At 62.4% G+C, this 16005-nt stretch overlaps 1 protein-coding gene across 1 annotated transcript in view; it reads left to right on the top strand.

Moving 5' to 3' along the window:
• Positions 1-16005, top strand: part of EIPR1 (EARP complex and GARP complex interacting protein 1) — an 83212-nt gene that overhangs the window by 55277 nt on the left and 11930 nt on the right. Inside the window, exons 4-5 of the mRNA XM_039855036.1 lie at positions 1299-1455; positions 14384-14470. Of these exons, the coding sequence (XP_039710970.1) occupies positions 1299-1455; positions 14384-14470 (244 nt within the window). The remainder of the gene's footprint in view (positions 1-1298; positions 1456-14383; positions 14471-16005) is intronic.

The raw sequence follows: 16005 nt of genomic DNA, 5'->3' as shown, positions 1-16005 counted from the left end.
TTTTGCTTGCAGTGCTCACCGCTGCATCTTGTGGTCGGTCAGTGGGCCTTTGGGTTCAAGGACCATTGTAGCTAATAAGTGGGACATTCCGAGCGTCACGTAAGGTCCTTCGCTTTCCCGTATTTTACGCGTAGGAAGCTGTCCGCTCAAGGCTGCTTCCGTGTTCCAAGGTTATTTCATCTTCTTGACTTGATGTCAGTTGATGCTTACACGCCAAAACCTGCTGTGGTGTCGTCATGCAGTACAGGCCGCTTTAAAAGGGGAGGCCGTTTAGTTTAGCACACATGCAACTTAGAACTGAAGGGAAGGCAGATTTGGGAAGGATTTATGTGTAGGAACTTATGATTACTTTTTAATCACATAATGTTAAATCCAATTATTTTTCTCTTATTTTTTATTTTATGGAAGATTTCTCTAGGGGGCAGAGACCTAGAGCCTGGCACATGCCCAGAAAGCAAGTGACCCCAGTCTTTCTTATCTAAGTTAGTCTCTTTATCCAAAGCTGCTTTTCAGGGTGCTCTGAGAATGAGCAGAGTCAGGAGCATCTTAAAGCTAAGGGCTCAGGGCCCTGGGAGGGCTCACTGAGCAGCCCCCAGCGGGAGTGTGTGGGGGGGCGTCGTGGCTTGTAGGAGACGCTGCGTGCACACGGCGCGTAGCAGGTGGTGCAGTGGATGGCGTCACCGTCAGGCACGGGCTGCTCCCTGCCGGTGGGCCAGGGCGTAAGAGAGTGACTCATGGGCCTCAGCCTGCGCGCCTGCCGGCCACACACTCGCCACCTCTGCGGATGGGGTCCGGTAGCCCACGGGCTCTGTTCACGGACAGTGTGTTCAGGGTGCTCAGTGCGCGTGCCAGATGCTGTCCCGAAGCCTGGGCAGAAGCCCACTGATGCTGATCTCAGATGGGCCCAAGCCTGCTCATTGCACCCCCACGTCAGTTTCGCTCTGGTCTTTGAAGAACTATTGAGGAGGAACAGAGGGGTCAGTTTGGAGGAAAGTAATTTTTTTCTGGAACAGAGTGATGGTGTTGCACCCAGGGAGAGCGGGTTTAGCGCCCGCCGTGCGTTTCTGCCTGCCGACCCTGGGCCCCCGCCCCTCTGCCCTGGCCTCTGCCTGCAGCGTTGGGCGGGGTACCAGTGGCCCTGGGAGCGTGGCGGCAGAGTGATAACAACCCTGGGAGGCGGGTGCTGCGGCGGCCCCTGGGAGGGGCGGGCGGTGCGGCGACCCCTGGGGTATGTCTTGGCACGCTGGCTGCTGTGTGGCCACATGTGCACACTGCTGACACCGCCCTCTGTTGCACAGCCTTGGACAGCAAAGTCCTGACCTGCGCAGCCGTGTGGAAGATGCCGCAGGAGTCAGAGCCAGGCAGCCACGAGTCCCCTGACGACGCGGCCAGCGCTGCGCACAGCCTGGAGCTGCTCTGCCACCTCGACGGCACGGCCCACGGCAGCACCGCCTGGTAAGTCCTGTGCGGCTCATCCACCGGGCAGCCAGGCATCCGAGCCGACGGCGGGCCCGCGGGCCGAGCCTCTCTTCCTGTGGTGTGGACGCTGCCGGGCGCTCGCTCCCCGTGTGTCTCAGTCCCCATTGCTTCCCAGGTCGGCCGCGGGCAGGCGCCCTGCTGCAGGCGCCGTGACGGAGCCCGCACCCCTGCCCCCGCCCCCCCTCCTGCTGCCGCCCGCATCCCTGGAACGTGGCGGCCGCCAGCCCCGCTGCTTTAAGTCGTGGACGCGCGTTAATTTACTTGTTCCTTCTCGTTCTTCTGTGGGTTAAACGTGGATGTGCCGTGCGTCTGTCCTGCTGAGCCGCGAGCCCTCCGCGGTGTCGTCCCCACGTGTCATGTGCAGTCCGGGGACCATGCCTTGCGGCTCCCTGGCCTTTGCTGCCGTGTGTTGTGATGGCGGGCTTGCCGTGCCCACGCGGCCCCGGGGACCCTCAGGACCCTCACCCGTGTCAGGGCACCGGAGCCTCGGCAGACGCGAGGGCGGCGCTTTCTGGACGGGCCGTGGAGCGCGGTTGCTCTGGGTGTCTGTGTTGCCGCGGTAATCGCTGTCTTGATGCGGTAACTCCCGCGTGTGCGTGTGCGTGTGCATCCGTGCACGTGCGCGTGTGAGAGCCGCCTCCTTGGCAGACTCCATTCTCTTTAGCCAGTTCTACCAGTTTAACAAATTTCACCCAACATCTTTACCCAGCACCTGCTGCGCACGTGCTCCAGGGAGGCCAAGGCGGGGGAAGGGACCTGGCCTCGGGGGTCCCGCCTCAGGGTGACGCTGTAGACATCGGCTGGAGACACGAGGCAGACTGCGACCTGCTCACAAGTCGTCGCGACTGTGTCCTGGGCCCCCGAGGAAGGAGTAATTAATTTTCACTAGCGGAATTGCAGAGGGATTCGCTTAGGAGGTGACATTTATAGCTGGGACTGATCCGGTGGGGCTGGAGCAGGGCTGTAGACCAGTGCGGTTACAGCAGTGTGTTCTCAGGCTGCCACCAGGCCGCTGGCCGGCCCTTCTCACAGAGGTGTCACACCCTGTCCTGCAGCGTGAGGGACGCGGGGGCGGGACCTACAGCCTCTGGAGGAGTTGCCTCTGCTGCCGCGTGCAGAGCGCGTCTGTAAACGACCGCACCATGAGGGACCTCACGTTTCGGCAGTAAGCGCTGTTCCCCAGCAGACACGGGCATGTGCGTGTGTGTGAGTGTGAGAGTGTGTGTGCACACGCGCGCGTGCTCCAGGAGGTCCCCGGGCCCTGGGGCAGCAGGTGAGTACGACACCGTGCAGGCAGCAGTCACTCAGGTGGCATCCAGGCCTCTGGCAGTGCAGAGGTGGGGCGAGCTCAGAGGATGGAACCCGTCTGCCGAGGACGGGGGGCCCCGGGAGGAGCACCGGTCTGCTTTCCCAGCTCCCCATCGAGGTGCAGATGCTCCGACCAGTGTGCCACCAGAAAAGCCTGTCCACGTGTGTGTCACTGGGAAGCGAGGGTCAGGGCGAAGCAGTGAGCCCGGGTCATACACCTGCGGCACACACCTGTGAAGGGGGCTTGTTAGGATGCCATCGACGCCCGAGCACGCACACCAGACGCTGTCCTGCAGCTCACCTGGAGCGCTCATTCCGGCTTTGCTGCGTTGTTCAGAGGCTCCATGGCGTGGTTGTGCGCTTCCTGACCTTTTGACCTGGCGGAGACTGGTGACCCACACGCAGTTGTCAGACGACAGGAGACCCCACGTGCCTCAGTTGGCCCTCACTGCCGTGCGGCGTCGCCGCTGGGCCTCGGCGTCGGGGCGTCCCCACGCTTGTCCAGGCTCCGCATTCCGCACGCACGCGTGTGTGCGCGTGGAGCTCGGTGCCAGCGCGTCGCACACGTCAGGACACAGACCAGGCCCCTCGCGGCACCTCCTCACACCCCAGCTTAGCCCCCGCGATGGCGAGTCTGTGTTCCACCCCGCGGACTCGTCATTTCTAGAATATTCTGGAAGTGGAGTCCTGCACAGCAGCGGTCCCCGCCCTTCGTGGCACCGGGGACCGGGGCTCCCGTGCGACTCTAATGCCCGATGCTCTGAGGCGGAGCCGGGGCGGTGATGCCCGCGCTGGGGAGCGGCTGTGAATGCAGACGGAGCTTCGCTCACCTCCTGCTGTGCGGCCCGGGTCCTCACAGGCCGGGACCGGTGCCGGTCCGCGGCCCGGGGCTTGGGGACCCTGCTGTGGAGCACAACCTCAGACAGTGGCATTTCACTCGCTGTCATTCCCCGCAGGCTCGTTTTAGTTGTGTGTCCAGTGGCTTTTTCGTTTTCATTCTGAGGAGAGGCTGCGGTAGGACGGACCTCAGTGTGTGTGACCGTCACCTGGTGGAGGACGTCGGGGCCTCCGGTGTCTGGTTGTCGTGGGTAAAGCTGCTTGGACGTGCGTGTGCAGGTTTTCGCATGGGAACGAGCGTTCCCTTCTCCGGGCTGCGCTTGCTGAGGCACGCGGCCAGCTCTGCACGCCTCCGCAGAGCGGCGTGTGCTGACGGGCCACTGGCGGGGTGTGAGGGCCCCATCTCACTCACACGTGCACCCGGACATCGGCCCACTGTGGGACGTGAGGGAGTGTCCAGATGCCATGCTTCCCACTGCGCCACGCTCGATGCTGTGGGCAGAGGCGGGGGCTCCAGTCCTCAGGGCCACTCAGCTGCTGCGTGGTCTGGAGCAGCCTGGAGCCTGCTGTGGAAGCCCCACATGTCCATGTCAGCAGGCAGGGTCGGGCAGCGCACAGCGGGCCAGCCCTCCATCACCCTGGCTCCCGCCGTGTAGCTGCAGAGGCGAAGGAAGGAGATTATGGAAGGCCTTGTGGCGGCGTGCCTCGGAGCGCCCGCGTACGGGGGCGGATGGGGTGCTGGCCCGGGGAGCACCAAGCCTGCTCCCCTGTGCTCTCTTGCCCTGACGCGGCTATAGGGTCAGTGGAAACTCACTTGTTTCTCGAGATCGTATCCCATTCCTGAAAGGGAGCTCACGTGTCACGCACAGTGTGACGGTGGCTCCATGTCAGAGTCTCCGTGGAGGCATGGTATGCACCCTGTTTGTTAGAGCACGTGATAAGAATAAGGCGGTGAGGGGGTGGTGCCGTCTCGGCCAGGCGTCCCAGCCCTGCACTGGGGACGCAGGCCCCACGCTGAGCCTGGAGGGGCGTCCTCCTAACCTGCAGGGCTTAGCTGCGTCAGTTAAGGAGCTGTCGGCATTCTGGCTCAGTGTTCCTCTGCAGAGAGCTCCTTCTTAGCCATCCCTTCCGGAATAATCACCGCTCCGCCCCAGCCACGCCCTTCTGTCATTTGACCCAGTTTTATCTTTCGTAATAGCAGTTGTCACTGTCTGACACTACGCGTTTGTGCTCCTGTGTCTTTTTTGTAGACCCAGCTTCCTCCCCAGGGGCCTTGTCAGGGCTTGGGCTGCACCTTCAGCACCAAGGACAGCGTCTGGCACGCAGCAGGCGCGCCGCGTGTCTCCCCGGGAACAGGAAGCTGGGCTCATTCTGAGCACCGTTATTTCCCATGGTGGCCTAGACGGTAGGGCTGTTGCCGATGAGTGGGGACAGTGCGCCCAGGCTCACTCACTCCTCGCTGCGTGGCGCGGAACGGCCTCCAGCTGAGCGGGCGGAAGGCGCCACGTGCGCTCGCCTCCGTGGCTGGGCTGTTGTTCCAGCTGCCGTGACTGCAAACGTGCTTTCGTCAGGGTGAGTCCGCCGCTCCGCACGTCCGCGCAGTCCTTGCTGCGTGGTGCGTGGGAACGGCCTGTGCTCCACGGCGCAAGTCCTCGCCTGCGGGGCACCTCCCCCTCCCCTCCCCCTCTCGGTGTGCCGCTGCGGCCAGCGCATCACGACGTGGAGGACGCAGTGGCCTGGGCTCTGCCTTCAGCTCTGTAGCTCCTGCACGCCGTCCCTTTGGGCGCGCCGTGTCCGTTGGGCCTCGTCTCCATGTGCGTGACGTGGGCTGATGGCAGGGGCCCCCGATGCTCCTGGCGGCCCTAAGCTCGCGAGTCGGTAGCTCCTCTTCTTCCTGTTAGATCAGATCGTAACTCACGGCCCTCTCCGTGTCGCACTGGAGTGGGTGGCACTTGCTGCTCTGAGACGCGACCAGTGACATGGCTCAGGCGAAGTCTCTCCTGGGATGGCGTCCGTTCCGCCGACAGCCGGGTGCCTGGGGACGCGGACTGAACTGTTGGGGATGCTTTTACCAAATTGTGTTGTTTTAACCATTGTTTTCAGCACGTCTCATTTCATTATATTTCTGGCTATGAGTGTTACCCGTCTTAAATTCTTCCTGGAGTAAGAGAGAGTGTAGATAAGTAAGTAAAATTAATAAAGTTCTACCTTATCGTGTTAGAGAAACTGAATAGTGAATCCCAGTGTCACACGTGTGGTTGATACATTTTCAGCGTGGGGGAAGGGGCAGGGAGGGGCTCTCGACCCCCCTCTGCATCGTCTGTTACTCCCCTTGAAGAGCCAGGCTTGTCCCCGAGGGGCGATGGGACGGAGCACGTTCTAGAGACACACAGAGCGTGCAGCAATGCGGGGCCACGGGCCGCGGACCCCCCCGGCTCCACACCTGCCTGTCTGCCGTCCGCACCAGCGGCTTTGGGGGCCCGATGCAGGGAGGGCTCTGGGAACGTGGCGGGGGCGGGGGCGGGAAGGAGGCGGCGCTGCTCCGAGGACCGTGCCCCACGGCGCGGCGAGGTCGTCTCCCGGTGCACCACTCGCTGCCGGCTCGACGTCTGGTCAGCCTCTGCAGGCGACATGACGGCGCTCCGTCTCCCTTTGAATGAAGGGCCTCCGCTGTTAGAGAGTCCGTGCTGGAGCTGGACACCGTGCTCCCGCCGGCGAGTGGACGTGAAGCCAGAGCGGTGGAACCTTGGGACGCTCCTCGGAGCTGCCCTGTCCCGGGAGCCGCCGCACAGACTGCCGAGTTCCGTGGGTGGTGGGATCTTTCCTGGAGAACTTGCTAAGATCGGCGCCTGCAGCTGTCCAGGGCTGCGCTGCGGTGGACACGCTGCTCTTCCTCTCACGCCCTTCCACACGTGGCCCTTGTGCACGGTGACCATCTGACCTCTGAGCCAGCTCCTGGGGGAGGTGGCTCTTCAGTGCGGGTGCAGGCAGCTGTCCCCCCGAGGCGGCAGGCAGGCCGGCGCGTTCGGGACTGCCCGGGAAAGTAGGCACAGCCGTGACGGTCGTCACTGGGGAGGGGCATGAGCAGTGGGGCAGGGCCGCTGGACCCTTCAAGGCTCTGGCCGGAAGGAGAGGATTCGGCCTCCTCCTGCTTTTCGTTTTTCCCCTTTTCCATTCGTAGGATAGGACAGTGGAGCTGGCTGGGGGAAAGTTGCACGGAGTAAATCCACGGTCACCTTGGCCTCCTGTACGAGTCGTCTGAGGCTCCTTTAGCAAATACGCTCGAAATGTTCAGAGAGGCTGATAGGACCCCTCTCTTACTGGCGGTGGCGCCTTCTCGGATTCTGACGATACCGTCGCTGAAGGTTCCCGGATTTTGCAGGGACCGTGTGGGTGTGTCTTGGGCTCGCCCACCCTAGGTGTACTCAGGTATAAGGTTTTAAGAACTGGCGCCCAGAAGCGACCTGCCCGGTTGCCGGCTCACTGCTGACGTCCATCAGCTGAACGCCGCCCGCATGGCCCGCACTGCCTCCTGACTTTGTGCAGAAGGGGGTCCCTGGAGCGACAGGACAGTGTGGACACACCCCCTTCACGCCCGCTTGCAGCCCCCTGTGACACGGGGACTGCGTGTCTGAGCGTCCCTTGCCACCATGGATGTGGCTGAGCGTACGAGGAAGGGTCAGTGACGGGAACCAGTTGCGTGCAGCGCACAGTGCGCCTTACTCAGGGAGGGCTGGGAGCGCTGCAGGGTGTAGGTGACCCTTTACGCTGCGGGAGAAGTTCACGTGCCTCCCGAGGTGCTGGCTTGGGTGACCTCCGAATGCGGTGTGGGGCGGTTCGAGTCGGCCCTCTTCTGAACCCGCTGGCATTTCCCAGGACGTGTCAGGGAGAGAGACGCACCTATGTGTCCAACAGGCTCGTTTAGAACGTGGATTTTTAAGGTTTAGTGGTGATTATTTAAACTAAATAATTAAAGAAGTTTCAATCTGACTCTGCGTGCGAACACGTTTAACTGTCGTCGATTTTTCTTCTACTGTTTAAAAAACGGATGGGAGACGGGAAAGGGGAACAGGAGGAGGGGGACCCCGAACTGCTGTTTGGAATTAGGGCGAATGTTTTATCGGAAAGTGTTACGGTTCAAGCTGACTGAACTTGCCGGGGAGACCCCGGGAGAGGATGGCTGGGCTTCCCGAACGTGCTGCTGTGTTGGCTGTGGCGTGTGCCACGTCACCTGCCTCTGTCCTCCACACGTCTCAGGGGGCCTGCGTGAGAGAGGGCCACCGGGGTCTGTGTTGGGACGGCCTCGAGGGGGAGGCCTGTGGCCCTGGCTCGGCTGCTGGGATGCATCGCTCGGTCCAGCCTCTCTCGGGGGCAGAAGGACAGGGCAGCGGGGACAGGACAGAGACACGCTCTGGGACGGGCCGCACGGCTGTGTCCTCCGGCTCCCGCTCCGCCCCCCAGTGTGGTGCAGGCTGGGCCGGGAGCACCGCCCGCGGGAGGCAGGCTCAGCGCAACGCGGTCTCAGCCGCGCTCGGTGACCGGCGCCGCGTTTTCTGCGCACACTCGGTGGACGGGCTGCGTCCTTCGTGTTGGGGTGCCCGCTCCTGCCACGGGCTCCACGAGCCCCCACCAGGCCGTAGCGACGCCGCAGCCTCCGCAGAAAAGAGAGTCCGAAGACGACCTTCCCCTCACGCCCGGCCTGCGCGTCCTGCTTTCGGTCTGAGTGTCAGTGGAGTTATTGGGTCGATGGGGATACAGGTTTGTCCTGCTGGGAGCTGGCAGTGACCAGACTCTAAAAACTGAGTTTTCCAGTGGCGAAAGCGACAGACTTGCCTGTCAGCAGGCGGTTGCAGGCAGTGCACGGACCGGACTCTGTCGCCAGCAGCGTCCCTGTGTCCCCGCCACCCAGGCCCCGCCCCCCCTCAGAGCTGACCGCGCTCCTCGGCCTCGTGCCGTGACGCTGGGCGCTTCTCTTTTCTGTCCTGCAGCACTGCGGGCGCCGTCCCGTTCTGCTGTGAATTTTCAAGCAGGAAGAAATTAACCAGATTGCCGAATCTGTACGTTTTCAGAAAGATGTGAGCTGGGAAACTTATTTATTACATTTTTAAAAAGTGTTTTCAAAATTCGACTGGAAACCAGTGACTCGATAGACGTGATTCTTTCTGAGGTTTTCCCTGTTTCAATCAAATAACGGGCTCGACGAGTTTTCGAGTGCAGTGTACGGCCGCCTCCCACGTGTCGTGTGGCGGGGCTTCCGTCCTGTTAGGGGTTGCACCCCTCGCCGGTGGATTTCGTGACCCTCCTCCCTGGCTTCCCGCCCGAGGAGGCTGCGGGGAATTGGTAAGGTGTGTAAGTGATGCGACTTTAAATTAACCTTATGTCGAGGTTATTTTAAGAATTCCCAGTGTCCTTTGAGCTGTCCTCACCCCAGGTGCCAAATCCAGTGTGAACATTCATTTTGGAAGCACTTATCTGAAGACGAGAAGTGTGCATTTTGTCTGATCAGCATGAAACCTGCCAAATTAGAGCCATCATTCCTGCTACCGTGGACCTCGTTAGAAGTCTGGATTTTACCTTTCAGTTTATTTACAGAAACGGCCCCTTTCTTCTGTTCTCTCAGCAAGTACGAGGGGACGTAGCGTGCTTACGTTAGGTGTGCGGTGCTGTTATATACGTGTAACTTGTGAACGTGATTTTATGTCCTCTCAGATTCACTGGCAGAGTGTGATAAAGCAGAAAAGTGGATAATTTTTACGGACAAAGAAATAAACTAAGAGCAGCAGGCGTGGCAGGCATTCCAGGGTATTTTCCTGTGCTTACCGTGTTTGCCGGGCAGCCATGAGCCACGAGGGACTAGAACGTCCCTTCTTAGTGTGCCGTGCGTGCCCCAGCCATCCCCACCGATGATGGTGGGGCTGCTGCCTGGAGCCCAGCACCGGCGGTTTTCGGGTGTGCCAGCGAGGCGTGGGGCATGGAGCACAAGGTGACAACGGGACCCCGTGATGGCTGGCATCTCCACGCAGTCCTGGGCGAGCGCCTCAGCAGCGCCCTCTGGAGGTGGGAGTGGCCCGCATCGCTCAGGTGTCCGCCCCCCACTGCCTGGAGAAACGCGGGGCCTGGGTCTGTCATGGAAGCATCTGTGTGGCCCCGCATTCTCGGACAAGGGGTTGGAGCCCGTCTGAGGGAGTGTGACTGACAGAGGATTGTGCGCTGGCGGCCGGGAAGGTGACTGGGGTTTGCCGTGCCAGCAGCTGCCGTGAGCCCGTTGGGGCTGGAAGGCAGCATCGGCTTCCGCCCCCTCGCGTGTGTTGGGGTTTGCTGGTCTTTCCCGTGGTGTTTAGAGGGGGCTGGCCAGCCTCGCCTGCGTTGCTGAGGCAGAGGCCACACGTGCCGCCCGAGCCTCCCCAGGCTGCCCGGCGCCGCCTGCGTGCCGTCCTCCCGGGGAGTGAGCAGCGTGTGGCAGCGGCGTGCGGAGCCAGACAGCCCCTCCCTGGGGCCTGTTGTTTCGTGGGCCGTCTCGTCTCCGTGGCTCTCGCACCGGGAATGCGTGCGGACTCCCCTTCGATGTCCCGCAGCCCTCAGCACGTCCAGGCTGGTCCCCGAGGGAGGCCACACACCTTCCCGCCATCCCAGCACAGGCCTGGCCCTCCTTCACCCAGTCCTTCCTTCCACGGCCGGCTCAGCTGCTGGTGACGGGACGATGTGAGTTTTCCGAAGCGCCCGCCGGCCCCTTCCCTTTCTGCTTCAGGCGTCTCCGCAGTGGCCACGTGTGAACGGCAGGGTGACCGCAGCACCTCAAGGCAGACACGCTCCTTTCTCTTAAACTCACGTCGTTCACAAGTGACAAGTTTAAATCACCTTGGGGACGCATGGCAGACGCACTGGGTGTGGCCTAATTCATGTCCTGTAGTTATTCAGTCAACTTTCCAAAAGGGGCATTTTCTCTGCGAAGCAGGAAATTCTTCAATGTGGGTGGACCTTTCCCCCCAGGACACTGAGGTCACTGGGCGGGGACAGCTCACCGGCCCTTGCTGCATTAAGTGCCTGATACAGGCGTTAGCGCCAGCTCACCTGATGTGTATGCGCGCGTGTGAGTATGCGTGTGTGTGCCTGCGCATGTGTGTGCGTGCTCATGGGTGTGCACACGTATGTGCACGAGCGTGTGCATGTGCTCGTGTGTGTGTATGTGTGTAAGTGCATGTGTGAGCGCACGTGCACATGTGTGTGATTGTGCATGCTCATGTGCACACACGTATGCATGAGTGTGCAGTGCTCGTGTGTGCATGCTTGTGTGTAAGTGCATGCGTGTGAATGCATGTGCATGTAAGTGCATGCTCGTGTGTGCGCACAGGTGCATGAGTGTGTGCGTGTGCTCGTGTGCATGCGTGTGCACGTGTGAGTGCATGCACATGTGTGTGATTGTGTGGGAGTGTGTGTGCACGTGTGTGTGACTCAGAACTAGTGTGACAGGCTGTGGAGTGGACTTTGGCGTCTTCCTCGCTCACCCCCGATCAGCTCATTTCGAAGCTTGCGTTGAGTCTCCTCGCTCCGCCTTGGTCTTCGACACCCGCCCGGGGGCTGGAGGAGGCGGGCTCATGCTGCTGAGCACCACGGCCAGCGTCCAGTCAGACCCAGCTGTTGTGAAGGCAAGCCCCAACGAAATGGCCAGTACCTCAGGGCCACCACCCGTGGTGCCGCAGCTCTGTCCCCCGCGAAGAGCCTGCCAGCCTTGCGGTGCTGTCACTGAGTGCGGGAAGGGCCGGCGAGGCCAGCTTCGCGGGGCGTCCTGTGAGGACAAAAGCCTGTGATGCATGTTAAAGGAAGTTGCAGCCAAACGCTTAACGTCACCAAAACGGCCAGCGTTAGCGGTCAAAGCCTGCCCTCCGACCCTGTGCGCCTGAACCTATGGAGGTGCGTTCGTCCCTAGTCACCCCCCGTGTAGACGTACATGCGCATGACACAGGCACAGACCTCACAGGGGCTGTTTATTCTGGAACTGTGCTGGCACGCAGTGACATCGTGGCCTGGCACAGTGGGGCAGCCTCCGTCTGAGGGCATCTGGCTTGCTGGAGCTTGGGAACAGCCGTCACCCTGGCCGCAGCCCCGAGAGGGGGCACATCTTCCAGATGAGGAGAGAGCTTCTGACAGGCCAGGGTGCCCCAGGGCCATCGCCCCAAGGACTGGGGGCCCTGATGCTGGGCTCTGACTGGCCGTCCCCACCCGGACTTCAGTAGGCTCTGACTGGCCGCCCCCGCCTGGACCTCGGTGGGCCGGCAGTGTCCTTAGGGAGGCCGGCTCTGGGCCAATGGAGGGCTGTGCGGGGAGGGGCCACTTCGGAGCAACCCTTTTAGGTGGGAGCGGCAGGCAGGTCCGGGCTGCATGGCCCCTCCTCGTCGTGTGCACGGCAGAGGCTTCTTTACAGGTCACATCACTTCCCCCAGGTCCTGGGCCCTCTGCGCTGTGGTCCAGCCCTTCACAGTGACCGCGCTCAGGATGGTTAGCGACAGAGGCAGGCTGGGCAGAAGGGCTCAAAACTCAAATCTGAATCCTCTAGTACAGTGACCGCAGCTGCAAAATAGGATGTGACAGTGTTCCGTGTACACCTGGCATATGGCAGGTGCTCAGACGTTATCAGTGCTGCTTTGATGGGGCCAGCTTTCGTCGAAAGTGGCACTTGAGCTGAGACCGGATCGTATTCCATAAAACAACACCTTGTCAAGTGTCTCTGTTTAACAGTGAATGACAGCCCCGAGATAGGACTGTGCACGGCAGCCAGTGGCCCTGTCGTGCGGGGCTGTGCGGGGGCCAGCGGGAGGCAGCGGGGGCTGGGGGCACTGTCCCGACCAGGGCTGTGGGAAAGTAACGAAGCCACGCCCGATTACGGGTTAGGTGGCTACGGAAGCCACAAATCAGAGAGACGTCAAAAATAAAACTCAGCAGGCTTCGTTGGTTTCGCATGTCGAGTCTGAGAGTGACGGACAGATGTGAACGTCACTGCCGTTTTCGGCCCCAGGGGAGGGGTGACGCCATCGGCAGAGGACTTCTCCTTGGCACATTTGAGTTGAAGGTGACATGGACGTGCACTTAACGATGTCCGTGGGCGGTCATGGGAAGGGGTCCAAGCTGGGGGGCACGGTTGTGGCTTCGGGGGCACGCGTGGCGCCGCGCCATTCGGTCGTGGCCTGGAGTGGGGCGGGCGGGTTTCGAGGGCGAGGGCGAGGGCACGGGCAGAGGGGACCTGCGTCCTTCGGCGCTGCGCATGCCCGTCCTCAGGCAGTCCTCCCGGGGCGCTGGACCAGCCAGGCCTCTGCGTGGGGGTCCTTGGCCGGCGTCTCAGGTGGCCCGTCTTCCCCGAGTGCACGTGGCCCGGTCTTTGCCCCGTTTCAGGGTTCATGAGGTGCCGCACGCCCCGGGCGCACACGGGGGGGGGCCGCCGCCTCCACCGCCTTCCGGCTCCCGGTCGTTCGCACCTGCGCCACGCATGGCGGGCCACGTGTGCTCGCGCTCGGCACGGTCCGCGCTCGCGGGGGGCTCGCCCCTCGTCAGGAAGGCGGCCGTGCGTGACGACGGGTGTGCAGCCTGTGCTGGGACAGGACGGGGCCGTCCTGGTGGCCTCGGGGGTCAGGGCGGCCCCCCGAGAGGAAAGGTTCGGCCGGGCCCCGAATAGGTGCCAGCGGGAAGGGACGTGGGCGCCGCCCGCTGGACGCCCGCCCCTCGCGACCCCAGCACAGGACGAGCCATTTCACCGCGGAGACTTGTCTTCCAGCTCCAGCCCTGGTCTCGGGCGGGACAGCCCTCCACCCTGCGTAGGGTCGCTGGGTTCCATGGGACCGCGGCGCCTCGGGTCAGGCCCTGTGAGGCCCCCCCGCCCCTCCGTCTATGCCGAGAACCGTGGTGCTGAGGCTGTGTGGGGCTCTGCTCTAGACACTGCCACGCATGCCTGTCCCCTGCGCCCGCCACAGCAGGCATGTCTCACCGGTCTCTGCAGACGCCGGTTCACCGTCCACTGTGTGCCTGGTCTCCCGGGCCCTGGGACCCTGTCCGTGGGGGACTCGGACGCACTCCCCGAGAACCTCGCTGTCTCCCGTTTTTCTGTTCTTTGGGGTCACCGTTGTAAGCGTTTAATATTGAGGGTGACATTTAGAAGGGAAGAGTGCTTCGCGAGAAACATAAAGAACCATCATTAAAACCTTTGTCTCTAAGCATGGATGCGAGTTGTTTTTTGAAGCAGAGCGACGTTACCTCCCGGGTCCCCTAGCCTTTTTGTTTGTGCTGGTTTTTGGATTATATTGTTTTCCTTTTGAGAGATTAAATGTCCTTTGACAGCATGTGAAATTCAATTGATTGTTTTCTCCGATGACATCACTGAGAAGCACAAGCTTTATCTCAGAGAAGGATGTGCCTTGTCCCGGACGAGGCGAAAATGAGGGGTCCAGGGAGCCAGTGTCCTGAAGGAGACCCTGGGCCACACCCCCTCCACTCCCCTCCCACTCTGGGATGAGGCTGGGCCACCGCAGCCCCTTCCTCTGAGCCACAGACGCAGGTGCACTGCCTGTGGCTGTGCCTAGGGATGGGGGTCCCAGGACCCGCTGCTCCTGGCGGGGTCCTCAGTCAGACCATGGCCATGCCTGCACTGTGCTGGGCTGTGGCGGTCACTGTGTGTCCCGCAGCAGGTCGTCCTCGTCCTGGGGGTGGGGACGTGCCCCAGTTACAAGTGGGAAGCTTACGAATCAACCCGAACTCATTGCCCCTCATATAGTGCCACGGACGACATTTATTCCCCACCCCCGTTTCGTATTTCGAGACCCTCATCTCCAACGCGTTTGAGTGGGGTAGTAGGGCCCCCGTGATGGGGCCGAGACGCCCCGTGAGACGAGACGGCCGTCCCTTCTGTCTGCGCTACGCGACGTGAGGACATGCGAGAAGACGCCGTCTGTGGTCCCGGAGGGGACCTCCCCAGACCGCGACCGCGCTGACACCGGCCTTGGGCTGTGAGGACTGAGGACTCGGCGTCTCCGTTCGTCCCTCAGCCTGTGGCGCTCCGTGTGGCAGCCGAGCTGAGACCGGCAGTGTCCGGCAGACACGTGCGTGCCCTGCGCGGACGAGGCCGCGGCCGCCTTTGCCGCCGCTCCCTCGCGGCTTTCCTCGTCACTTGTCTGGACGCCACTTCGTTTCGCTGTGAGGACAGCCGAGGGGAGCGCGATCCTCCCGCTACGACGCGTCCCCAGGACCAGAGCTGCGTCACCTGAGCAGAGCAGGCGCGGCGGGTTTCGAGCCGGGTTCCCTGGCACCGCTCCCAGCCGCCCTGCTCTCCTCCTGCTTGCTGGACGCCGCGTGGTTTTCGTCGTCGCTACCGGCGGAGACGCAGCGAGCTCGAGGGAGACGCGGCGTGCTGCGGCCTCCGCGCCGCGACCTCGAGCCGTGAGCGAGAGAAACGGCGGTCGGAATCGCGTCAACGCGGCGATCGCGAGGGCTCGGCTCCACCGCCGGTTTCGACGAGACGGCAGGCGCCCGCCAGGCAGCCGCGTCGGGCCCCGTCTGCAGAGGAGGTGGCGGGCTCCTCCTCAGTGGCTTCGGTGACGCACGTGTCCGAGTAAGCGAAATGACATTCTCCTCTTTAGAGGCACTTTGAGAACGTCACCAGGAAAGACAGATTCACGCTTGTGACCAGACCGAGCCCTCGCGACCCCTCCGTGGCTTTACCCTGGGGCGGTGCGCGTTCTGGTCCTTGATGACTGTTTGCACACGCACCGTGTCAGGCAGGATGGCTGCGGCTGCAGATAACGGGGAGCCGACTCAAGTTGGCTGGAACGCAGGAAACGGCCTGAGGCCACGGCAGGCGGTCTCCGCCAGGCTCCTCAGGGCCCCGAGCCCCCGCTCTGCCCGTGGCTCTGCCCCCCGTCCGCCAGTGCCTAGCGCGTCAGGGCTGGTGAGGTGACGGCTCCAAGAGGCGTGGCCGCCTGACCCCAGATTGACGTCTGTCTGTGCCTCCTTGAGGCCCAGCCCCCGTAGGCCCCTGCACGGCTCCTCGGCCGGCATCGGTCAGCTCTCGGTCCCTGGGAGGGAGGACGCATTGGTCGCCCGTGTCCAGCCAGCTCGGCTGCCATAGCCACACTACAGGCTGGGGCCTGACCGGCAGCAACGTTCACCTCTCGCGGACGGTCTGTCCCCAGCAGAGAAGACAGGGCCAGCACAGGGCGACTCAGCACTGCCGAGGTAAACACGGCCAGGTCGCGGCCTTGCTGCTTCATGCAGGACGCGGGAAGCTCTTAGCCACGGGCGTGGGGATGTCGACCGTCCGTGTTAACAACATCTGACACTTCTCCCTGTCCCAGTGTCACGTGGGAGCCCACGGGAGACGGGAGGAGAGTCATCTCGCTG

The sequence above is a fragment of the Pteropus medius genome, unplaced genomic scaffold (assembly GCF_902729225.1).
Source record: "Pteropus medius unplaced genomic scaffold, Ma_sr-lr_union100, whole genome shotgun sequence".
NCBI lineage: Eukaryota > Metazoa > Chordata > Mammalia > Chiroptera > Pteropodidae > Pteropus > Pteropus medius.
Note: the sequence above shows the minus strand (reverse complement) of the source record. Positions and strands in the feature narration are given on the sequence as shown.